Source organism: Sycon ciliatum, chromosome 1 (genome assembly GCF_964019385.1).
Source record: "Sycon ciliatum chromosome 1, ocSycCili1.1, whole genome shotgun sequence".
Lineage (NCBI taxonomy): Eukaryota > Metazoa > Porifera > Calcarea > Leucosolenida > Sycettidae > Sycon > Sycon ciliatum.
Window position 1 is genome coordinate 51,529,506 of NC_088643.1, and position 12,033 is coordinate 51,541,538.

The 12,033-nt window shown below is 46.7% G+C and overlaps 1 protein-coding gene across 1 annotated transcript in view; it reads right to left on the reverse strand.

The window, feature by feature from the left end:
• Positions 1–9,292: 9,292 nt before the first annotated feature.
• Positions 9,293–12,033, reverse strand: part of LOC135805198 (uncharacterized) — a 32,718-nt gene continuing 29,977 nt past the window's right edge. The window contains exons 7-9 of the mRNA XM_065319207.1: positions 10,553–10,723; positions 9,996–9,999; positions 9,293–9,422 (exon numbers count right to left, since the gene is read on the reverse strand). Coding sequence (XP_065175279.1) covers positions 9,293–9,422; positions 9,996–9,999; positions 10,553–10,723 — 305 coding nt within the window. The remainder of the gene's footprint in view (positions 9,423–9,995; positions 10,000–10,552; positions 10,724–12,033) is intronic.

Genomic DNA, 12,033 nt, shown 5'->3' on the forward strand with positions numbered 1-12,033 from the left:
AGATCAGTGGCATCTTCCGAATTTAATTTGCCCCAATTTGTTATGCATATTACACATAAGCAATGATGTCTGACAAGAACAGCCTCCTTTGATGTGACAAGACATACATATTGGCCTGTCCTCGAAGACCTTGACATCGCATTTATATTGTTAAAACCATTCACCTTCACGCAACTCAACCGAATAACAAGCCTGTGAATCCGCTGCAGACAATATCGTTCCCAGTGGAACGAAAAGACAAAATGTCCTGTGCTACTGTCAGTGAGTGGAGAGTGTTCATTGGAAGTGCACCTTGGAAGGTGCAAAAATAATAACATTATTGTGGAGCACATCTGCCACAGTGGGAACTAGGGTGTGTGTTCGGCAGACCACGGTGGCTCCTGCTTCAAAAACGGAGAGGATGACCTGGACCTAGCTAACACCAAACTAACAAGAGCTTCGAACAAATCAGGCACTGATGCAGGAAATATGGGAAGTGAAGAAGAACCAAACTCACTTTTTTACTTCCGCAGTGCAGTGCTCGAATCGATCCCCCCAAGCGGGTCGACGCGAGGCCGCCTGACGTCATCGATGACTAAATGTGCATAAGACCTATTGCCTGCACTGTCACTTTCCCCATTTCCAGCATCACGCCACATGCCACGGTTCACTTGTCCGCATGAAAACACATTACGTACATACGTGGATCACGTGTTCACGCACTCACGCCCGACCTCAATAACAATAGCCTTGAATAGGGCACAAGTGTGCAGTATTGACTCGCTGAGTTACCCACCCATTTCCCTCCTTGATGGAGTCGGTAAACTCTTTGAATCAATCATTAGTCGTCAGTTCTACTCGTTTGTAGAGGTCAATAGCTTACTATCTCCGAGCCAGTTTGGCTTTCGGCACCACTGATCAACTGTTGATCAGATCCTATGCCTCGATGCCACAGCTGCCAAAGCATTTGATGCCAAAGCGCTGTGTGATGGGGTGTTTCTCGACCTGTCGAAGGCATTCGATCGGACCAGTCATGCAGTCATTTTACATGCCCTTTCTGGCTGGTGCAGCGCGGCTGCCCATGACTTGGTTCGGGACTTTATATCTGGTCGTGTCCTGCGTTTTCGTGTCGGCGACACGATTTCAATGCTTTCCCCCTTATCTACCGGAGTTCCCCAGGGTTCCCATCTTGGTCCGCTTTTATTCAACACGAGCATAGATTCCGTTGTCAGTGTAGAGGAGACGGTTTCAAATAGAACATAGGTTGCAAACCAGAACGGTCTAAATATTCACTTTCTCTCTTGGTATTTTGATTAGAAAACGTATGTCACAGTGAGACTACGATGTGTTCTACTCAGCGCCAAAATTCCATGGCTCTGCGATGACCAGAAGTGCCATACCAAGCATTTGAGTTTTCGACGTGTTGCTTCCCACTGCGACTTGAGTTTTACGTATTTTGAAAAATCAACTTCTTGTCACAGGTAAACAGCGGCTCACCTCTCGCCAATAAAGAACCGTATACCAATGAAAACTAATGGAAGCACACACAAGGCTTATTGGTGGTCTGTATTGGCCGTCGTGGAGCCATAGCAATTACCTAATTTCAGACCCAGAGTGAATTTGACGGGCACTCTAAAACCTGTCCGGTTTGGAGCCACCTCCGTAAACACCAAAAATTGAGGGCAACTGGGAGGCAACGGGCCAACACAAAGGAGGGGCTCAGATCGATCGACTCTGGCCTCAGAGCAAACTTCAACATGCCAGCTTCCTTCCACAAACATATTTCGAGTGAACAATCCACACTGATGATCGGATTGGGTCTACACAATTTTGCTGTCAACCCGTTCTGGTATCGAACGGTCGCCTCTACCCTGTACTGGTGGAATGACTCTATTTGCTGACGATTCCAATCTTCTCTGCTGCTCGGTGCCTGGCGCGTCCAGAGCGATACACACTGCAGCCCTCCAATCTGATCTGGATCGCTGTCTGTCCTGGTCTGAGAATGTCTCAGCTGTATTCAACCCCAGTAAATGTTACCAAATGGTCTTCTCCCTTACCCCGGCTACTTCTGGTACCATTTCCATGAATGGTGTTAAGATCAATTGTGTCCCAAACCACCGTCATCTCGGTGTCCTATTATCATCCACTTTGAATTTTTCCGACCATATTGTTGCCTTTACGAATACATTTCGTTCTCGTGTCTTTCTCTTTCGCAATATGCCTCAGTTCCTCCCACCTTCCACTATCAGTTAGTTTTCGCTGTCAGGCGATTCCACAAGTACCTGTATGGCCAATCATTCACTCTTCAAATAGACCACAAACCTGTGCTGCGTTTGTTCAGCGAGTGTCGTCCCGTTCCTGCTATTGCCAGCGGTCGTATTCAGCGCTGGGCGCTGATGTTAGCCAATTATGACAATGAGCTACAGTACAAGCCCGGCAAGTCGAATGGAAACGCTGATGGTCTCAGTCGTCTGCCGGCACCAATGCTAGAATTCCACGGTTCCCGTGCCGGCTGAAACAGTTTTGTCAATAACTGTTTTGGACGGAACTCCCGGGACATCATCGAGCGTTGCGCAATGGTCTCGCCGTGATCCAGTGCTTGCATTAGTTCTTAAGTACGTGCAGAAAGGCTGTCCTAACAACGTGCATAGTGATTACCAAGCGTACTACCGTCGTCGAAGTGAACTCTCCATTATCGATGGGTGCCTAATGTTGGGGTCTCGCGATGTCGTTCCGCCCCATAGCCGAGAAACGTTACTGGAAGAGTTACATTTCAGCCATCCCGGCATAACCAGAATGAAGTCGCTCGCCCGCAGCTACGTCTGGTGGCCATCGATCGATGCCGAAATTGAACTCAAGGTCAGCGGCTGTGAGCCATGTTAAGCAACCCAGAAGTCTCCAGCACTACAGCCATTGCATCCCTGGGAGTGGCCAGGCAAACCCTGGACCCGACTGCACATTGATTATGCAGGCCCTGTGGAAGGCAAGATGCTACTTGTGATCGTCGACAGCCACAGCAAGTACATCGACATGCACGTCGTTCCACCTGCTACGTTGACAGCTACCATTGGCAAGCTTTGTGAGTGTTTCGCTACACATGGTCTTCTGCAACAGCTTGTCTCGGATAATGGCTCAGTGTTCACCAGCTCGGAATTTCAACAATTCTGCTCAAGTAACGGTATCAAGCATACCTTGGTTTCACCTACCACCAAGCAAGCAACGGTCTTGCTGAGCGAGCAGTTCAAACAGTCAAATCCAGCTTGAAGAAATTGTCAGGTGCTGGTGGAGACCTAGCGTCACGGTTACACCGCTTTCTGTTTCATTATCGCTTAATGCCTCAGTCAACAACAAGCCAGTCACCATTTCAGCTGCTTATGAACCGCACGCCACGTTCTCGTCTTGACCTGAGGATTCCAGATACATCAGCACGTGTCTTGAACAGGCAAGGTGCAGCTGCGTCGCACAGCTCGGGCGTCGGATCTCTGTTGTGGTGATGCTTTTTGGGTGATTAACTTCACATCTACGCCGAAGTGGATGCCTGGTGTGCTGGAAGAATGTCTTGGTCCAGCCACGTTTACTGTACGTCTGGATGATGGTCGCATTTGGAAGCGCCATGCTGATCACATTAGACGCCGTCTTCCGTCCGAGGGAGAAGAAATGCAATCCGAGAGTGCAGGCATATCCGACCGGTCATCACCATCATCAACTTCAACTTTGGCAACTGCACAGCCGCCGTCACATGCAGATGCTGAATCACCACAGCCGCCGTCACAGCCAGAGGTTGCCGCAAGCCGCCAGAATGTGGAATCAACATCACAATCCTCTTCTGCATCTGCTGCACCTTCTGCTGAATCTTCTACTCAGTCTTCTGATATCTCTGTTAATTCTCCTAGCTCTAACCTGCGCAGGTCTACACGCTCAAGGAAGTCCCCTGATCGTTTGAACTTGTAACTGCAGACCTGCTGGGTTTTGCGTTCAGCTCTCTGTTGATATTTGCAGTTCCTTAGTGTGTTGCATTGAACTCGCTTCTCGTATCAGCAGCAAATTATAGTGAACTCATTTCTCATACTATTGCTTTAGGTGTTCCTCATCTGATGGTGGAGGGATGTTATATCCTTACTAGTGAGCTGCCTCACGTCATAGATCATTATCTTTCTACTCCTCTACTCTAAGTTTGAGCTTCCATGTCGTTCTAGTTCGGCGTTCTAGCTTTGATCTTGAAGTCAACAGTTCCCCTTTTGTCTTGTCCTGAACTGCTCTGGTGTGATCATAATATTATCCACTTACCTCTGGAGAATCCGAAAATAAATAATACAATACAATACAAGCGAGGAACTATTCGAAATCAGGAAACCAATAACTGTCCTAGCTGGCGTACAGGCCAACGGTTGCTAGCAGAATAGATTACGTGCTCTACACCAAACACTACAGAATAATGCACACGTGACAAAGCAGTTGACAACAGTGTACACTGCATGCATGTATAATGTGTAGTACACACAGAGCAGTGTATGGCGTACAGCCTTGGATCATGTACAGACAGACTTTTTCTTTTCTTTTTTTGACGGGGTAACGGCCTCTTTTATGGGCAAGATAAATTCATGTAGATGTGGAAAAATAGAGATACCATGAAAACGTAAAATAGAATATTATTCCAGTACAATACATTGGAAAACTCCGAGGAATTTCACGTAAAACAGACGAAATTCAGTTCTCAATGTTCGATGCCTACCCCAGCACCACCCTGCGTCGACAGGCGTGTCAAGAACCTTCTTGCCCGCGTAGCCGGAGGTCGACTGCATGGAACACTGCAAATTGGGTACGAATTCGCACCCAAGCCGTGATGATTGAAAAGGGCTTATCCCACTTGAAGGCGAGGCGACCAGCAAGTCCCTTCTGCTAGCTGGCATATTCACGATGCAGCACCGCATCCGTGGAACTCACCAGTAGAGTGAAAAACCCCACGGAGGTTCTCGAAGGCCTGACGTTACTTCTTTTTCTTCGTGTTGGCAGCGCGGTTGGACAGACAGACTATGGATTCAAACATAACACTTTTCACTGTGACAACTATTTTGAAGTACGAATAACATTAAAACTTGTTGTTCCTTCTGCCTGGTTTCATGTAACCAATGTACGTCATAACATATTACAGTATTAAAGGCGAGACCAAAATCGAGCTGAAGTCATTCTGTTTTGGAACAGTTGATGTATATATACATGCATGGTTCAGATGGTGTGAGTAGATCTGTGACAGGGAGTCACACAAACCCGGGCTTGCAGAACTTCCTGGTGTGCGTCTCGTCGTTGGCCACAGTACAAAATTGTATGGGTAAACCGCGTACATGTTGTCTTTAAAAACCTTACTAAAAATAATCGGTTTAAAGTATTTAAATAACCGACGAGGAGACAACAGTCGTAAAATAGCAATGAAAAATATCAATTGTGCACTCATAATCATGTATAAACAATTAAAATGAAACAATTCCAGAACGTTTTCGTGTGACCATCATCAGTGGAACATCGTCACATAGTAAGAATCACTAAAACAACCAGTTATATAGCTAGAGTAACATGAAAAGAAGCGTGAGAATGCAGCACAGCTAGCGGTTATGCATAACGCGTGTAGTGTGAACCTTTGCAGTGTATCTGAGAATGGTAGCAGTAGATGAATGTGGCAGCCAAAGCGTGGGAGGCCGAGAAAACACCCGTTGCCTACTACTACGCCTGTCAGTATTACAACACAACCAGAAACGGATACAACACCGGACTCAACAGTAGCGCAACACACGAATCTGGTGTCACTCTTGACGACAACAACACGGCATGGGAGACCACCGGACGATCGTTCATTAACAAACCCGATGGCGGTAACGGAAAGATCACCAGGAGAACGAAATGAAAATGGAGGAAAAACGAATCTGAGGAGAAGCCAGAGACTAGCGGAGACACGACTGAGAAAAATGGAGAAGGCGGAACCAGTAGTGGCAGGTGAAAGTACGGGCGCAGCAGTGAACACGTCAAGGAGAAAGAAGCGATGGCATGAGGAGATGGAGATGGAGGATGATGATGGGGATGAACAGGATGGTCAGGAGGAAAGTAAGGGTGAGCAGGAACAGGAAGTGGAGGATGAGAGTGATACGGACGAGGAGGAGTTCGACATCGACAAGAGCAAGTCTGCCATCTACAAGCATTTGGTGTCCAGTCCGGATTGTCGTAAGTTGTTTGACGATTCCTGGTTTAGTGTTATTTGTCGCGCGCGTTTCTTTAAGCAGTTGCAGGTGTTGGAAGCTGTATATATTCGCACACGTGACCCTGTTCTATGCAAGCAAAAAGAAAATGTTGTAGCACTCACACTTTTTAAATAATACGCACTCACCAGTTTTTGTTCACACGCACTCACAGCTGCCACATTCATCTACTGCTACCATTCTCAGACACACTGCAAAGGTTCACACTACACGCGTTATGCATAACCGCTAGCTGTGCTGCATTCTCACGCTTCTTTTCATGTTACTCTAGCTATATAACTGGTTGTTTTAGTGATTCTTACTATGTGACGATGTTCCACTGATGATGGTCACACGAAAACGTTCTGGAATTGTTTCATTTTAATTGTTTATACATGATTATGAGTGCACAATTGATATTTTTCATTGCTAAAAATAATCGGAAAAAGATTAAAAAAGTTCAACGTGTTTGTCCACAACTTGCAGCTTTTTGTTTTTGAGTTTTAACAGTTTAATCATTTTATCGCCTATGTCGTCAGGCGAAATAGCACGTCAAAGTACATTTGAGACAAGCGGAAAGAACATGAGGACGTACACTAATTTAGTTACAATTGGCGCTTATCTTCGCACTTGTCTCAGCAAGGAGATACATAATTGTATTTGAAGCATGCGCTCAAAACGTTCGATCCGGACAGCTGCTGCACGTTTCATAGCTTGCTCAAATTCGCCTCGTCTCGAATCACACTCAAAGGCAGTGTGTGCCAGTCACCTTGCCGCTCAGAAGCTGATTGAGACTGCCCGTGTGTTGGCTGAAAGTGTTATCCCGTTCGTCGCAATAATGCGGCTTAGTTTGAGACAAAAATGCAATGCCACATTAGTGTCTTTTTTTTCAAATCGCCTCTTGCGCTTGTCGTACTTGCTGATCAGCACCCACGCAAGACTCTGGTGCTTGTACATGCAGCTCAGTGATAGCTTCCGCTTGATGTAGCACCTGTGGCTGTGCTTACTGCACCTAAGTCCTAATGCCTTGCACCAGGCTTTTCGGTTAGTTTCCTGAAAGTCCTTTGCACGAGAGTTTCCCTCAGGACTTGGTGTTGATTTTGATTAGCTCCTTTGCCCGGTCCTCTGTGAGCATCAGATTATGTCAGCCGGATTGTTCTCACTTTCTGGAGATGTCGACATGAGCACCAGTTTCTTCGTCAGCGATTTGCTGGGGGTAACTCTTCACTAGGCGCTGTACTGTGCCAGCACTGAAATTCAAGCTCGCGAAGCGCTTTTTCAACTTTTCTATACCTCCCCACGGCAAACAATCCTTGACACCAGACAGCTGGAAGTAGACAGAAACTTCATTCTCCATCGCTCTGAAATTCCGACCTATTTTTCGGACTCGAGCGGAGGTTGCAGCGTTTTCTTGCGCTGACAGAAGTGTTCGTCGGTGGTAGCTCCGTCAAAAAGACTCAAACGAACCGATAGCAACTTCTGTGATGGTTTGTGCTGCCATGTCGTCCGATGCAATGGTCAATGGTTATGTTCGGATGGTGATTCAGTGGTTCCATGCCGTATGACACATGCAGACCACCGAAAAATCAAGTCCGAAGATAAGGCCATGTAAAATATATTGATTGTTTATCGTCAGGTTTTCCTGAGAAATCGGGGCGGACGGGAGGTATCAAGTCCAACGTAAATGGCCTACGTGGGCAACTACACCAGTGGCCCAGCAGATACCTCAGTGAACGCTACCTTCGAGTGGATATTTGTGGCCAGACATCCTCAAGGCTCCCAGTACAGGCTGAAGTCCCCCAGGGCAGTATTATAGGTCTGACTCTCTTCCTCATATACGTGAATGACTGCGAGGACCACACACCAGCCGGTGCTGACCTAGCCTCGCTCGCAGACGACACCACGCTGTATGCCAACATCACTCCACCACCCAACAAGATACTACCCAAGCCCTCCAGCTAGCAGTCAACAACATCTTCCTCTGGGGTCAAGAATGGAAGATAAAAACAATTTGAACCAGCCAAATCCCATACACTACCTGTCAGCTTCCACCGCACCCAATGGGGCATGCTACCGATTTCAACGGCTGCCGAGTCTTGCTCTTCGTTGGATAGTTGCAGCACTTTGCTTCCTGTACAAGATGCATTGTCCAGACGCACATCCCCTTCTACAGAGAATTTTTACACCCCAGCAGCCCCAACACCGAACAGTCCAGTCCTCCCATAGCACGTCTCAGAGATGTAATGCCCCCGTGCACCAACTGGCAAATGAACTTCCAGCCCGGTCCAGACACAACCTTTGTTGAGGCAAACCTCACGCAGTTGCCCCCGTCTGGAACCAGCTGCCCGCCGGAGTCTTCTCTGGTCCATTTATGCCCCAAGAACTTGCAACATTTCAAGGTTGCAGTCACCCACTATTTGAAGACCAACGACTGGTTGTGGGAACATGCCCATCTCTGAATATCAGCATCATATCTGCCTCAGCCCATGACTTTCAAATTCTGCTCCACGTACTCGTCCCAATAACGTTTGTTCTTCTTTTCTCTCCTTCTCCTCCTAACACTGTCTGTCTCATCTCTCCTCTCCTTCTAATTTATGGTCTCTCCTCCTAACATTTCGTATTATGTACCTGTCACTCCTTTCAATTTTCTTCTTCTTCTTTTTTTGTTCAGAAAGTGATGGACATCACGCAACTGCATTGTAAATAAAAGGGGGATTGTCAACTGACAACCGCTCTATTAAGTTGCTATTCACTCTTGGCGCATGCGCTGGATGAAAATTCTTTTATTATTAATAATAATTGTTACGGTTCGCATGTCACTCATGGAAGGATCCATGGGCTTGACGCATCTGTCAATGAAATCCAGGCAGAAGAGTCAACAAAAGGCATCTCATTATTGTTTGCTTGAACGTATCGCATTAAGAACAACTATGCAAGCGCAGCACATTTTTTCTTGTCTAGAGGCAGCTCAAAACAGTCAGAAATATAAAAATTGGTGTGCTTTATATCATGTTTAATATTGTCAATCCATCTGAGATGGGGTTGGCCACGTGGGCGCTTGATGTCAGGGGTACTAATTGCCACCTCTAGTGCTTGCTAAGACCCTGAGTCAGGCCCTTCACGGACGACATGGCACACCCAAAGAAGTCGATGTCTGCGACAGATAGTGCTGACTGGGTCTTGTCGCGTCGAGAAGTACACCGTGGCATTTGACATCTGGTGAGGGTACACAACACCAAGCACCATTCTTTTATTACTGATGTCTAAACTTGGATACTGAACCTTCCAAGTTGGAAGGCTGATGGTTTGTGCACTAAAGATGTGTTAGAGCTAGGTCTCCGGACGCTGAATGTCTGAGTAGCCTGTCAGTTGTGTGCCGTGTTATCTCACTTTCTTACTGTTTATCATCTTGTTACAGTCGTGGATAGTTGCTGCATAACTCGTTCTCATGCTTTCCTTCACTATTTTACATTAATGATGCCGAAAAAATTATGGACGTTTCGGGCCAGTCACCCATCGTCAGAACAATTCACAAGGGGCGAGCCTGGCCTCCTATAACGAAAGCAATCGATAGCGTACTTCAAAGTATGTATGTCCATGAACAAAACAAATGAAACACACAACAGCCGTATGCAATTGCTGTCCACAGATTGAGTGCAATCGAGTATATGAATTTGCATTTACAACCGACAAGGAGAAGTGCGCTGAAAGAGTGGATATGCAAGAGCTCAGCAGATAAAGCACAGGAAATGTGTGTACGAAGGTGAATGCCACAATCATTGTGTGTACAACCCTGTACAGACACAGCAAGATTCCACGGTTTCACTGTGAGGGTGGTAGTGCCTTCAATGGCCATCCGAAGGAGATATTGATCTCCGGACGACGCTCTCGAATCTCGATGGACTCCCTGATTTTTCTTTCTGGCCATCCGTGTTTCCACAGCCAGTACTTGGGCCCCAATGAAAATTACATCTGTGCTCTTGATGGTTCCGTGCTGCAGGTGATCAGTAGCCATGTGTTTACCCTCTGGTTTGTCGAGCATCCTGTGACGTGCTTCCCACTATCAGGGAGTCCATTGAGATTTGAGAGCGTCGTCCGGAGATCAATATCTCCTTCGGATGTTGGGCAAGAAAATCTCCTCGAATGGATGCGATTATCACCCATGAGACTCACATTCACACACGTGCACACACACACACACACACACACATACACATACATACACACAGCGTTCTGTGGACTGTGTTCAACTTTGCATATTATGAATTTGTTACTCAAGAAGTACGCTTGAAACTAGAAAACCCAACAGAAACATGACCTGATAAGAGTGAGTACATTCCACTTACCTTTACAGGAAGTGTTGTCACTTAAACCATTGGCAGTGCAGGTCACTGTAGCAGGTCCATACATCTTATATCCAACATCACATGTGTATGCTACAGTCGTCCCATGCCGGATTACTGACTCAGTATTGTTCTGCCTACCATCAGTCAATTTTGGCACATTGCACGCGTGAACTATAAATACAGAATACCAGAGGAAAAAAACATTACAAACATCGAAATGGAAATTCCCTCGAAATGGAAACTCCCCTCGATTTAGGCTTAAATCTTTATAGAGCCCATACCACCTGACTACGCGCCAGCGATCATCGTTCAGTATATTCCCCTAGCCTCTTTAAAACTACCACAATACATGAATGCGTATGATTGCTTAACCCATACCGCAGAGCGCTACAAAACTCGACTTGAGTCACAAATAATATCACAGTTATGGATATTCAAATTCTTAGTCTCTCTGGACAGCTTGAAATCTCCTGTCGTCACGGGTTTGAGAACCGTGAACGAACTGCCTCTAGGCTCCTCGCCACGCCACACAGCAAAGGACCAGTGCAAATTGTTAGAGAGCTTTTTCTTCTACTTCGCTTCAGTAGGCGATGGAGAATTCATGGTTATCAGACAACGAACGACTGACGACTGACACTGAGACAAGACTAGACAACAGAATATATTAGATTGAAGGCGTACAACGGGGACAAGACGAGCAAGTGTGTACCACCGGGGACAGAAGACGGTGCAGCCGCATGTACGCAGGAGTCAAAAACAGCGCAGCAGCATGTACCACGACTCAGCAGCATGTACAACAAAGAGACCCAAAAGCAGCCACATGTACGACAAAGAGCTACACGTGCAACCGCATGTACAACGAAGAGACACAAGCGCAGCCACATGTACAACACTCCTCTATCAACTCCAACAAGGCAGGCACAACAGAGCCACTGTAATCCTAATCAAAAACCACTCCATTGCACCCTCAGAACGACATTCCACACCCGACGCTGATTTCTGCCAGATCAGCACTCACACGCAGAACAATTGTTCAAATTTTTAAAGATTCGTTCTCCTCAGGCAAACCTTATGGTGCCCGTTGCGTGCATGGCACGTGACAGGGGAATCCCCATTCTGGCTTAATAATGTCACCATGATGACCCTCTTCTCCCTTGTGCCTTCTTCATGAATATATTTCCCTCTTCCTCTTTTTTAGCAGGCAGGCATAGTGGGATGGTCTAAGACCATGATTGAGAAACAGAGGGTACCAGGTTCAAGTCCTGCTTGGAAGCGGAAGCCGTGCTGCGACGCACAGTTAATTGGGAACTCGTGGCCTGGCACGAGGGAAACATGGATGCAGTGAATGGGATTTTCGGTCTTTGACCACTTTGTGGTGGGTCTGATCTACTCACCTCCCATCGCTTTAGGAGCTGTATCTGCGCCTTGATCCAAGAGGGTGGTGGCGTTCCTGTGGGTGCAGAAAACTGGGCCTTTGGCCG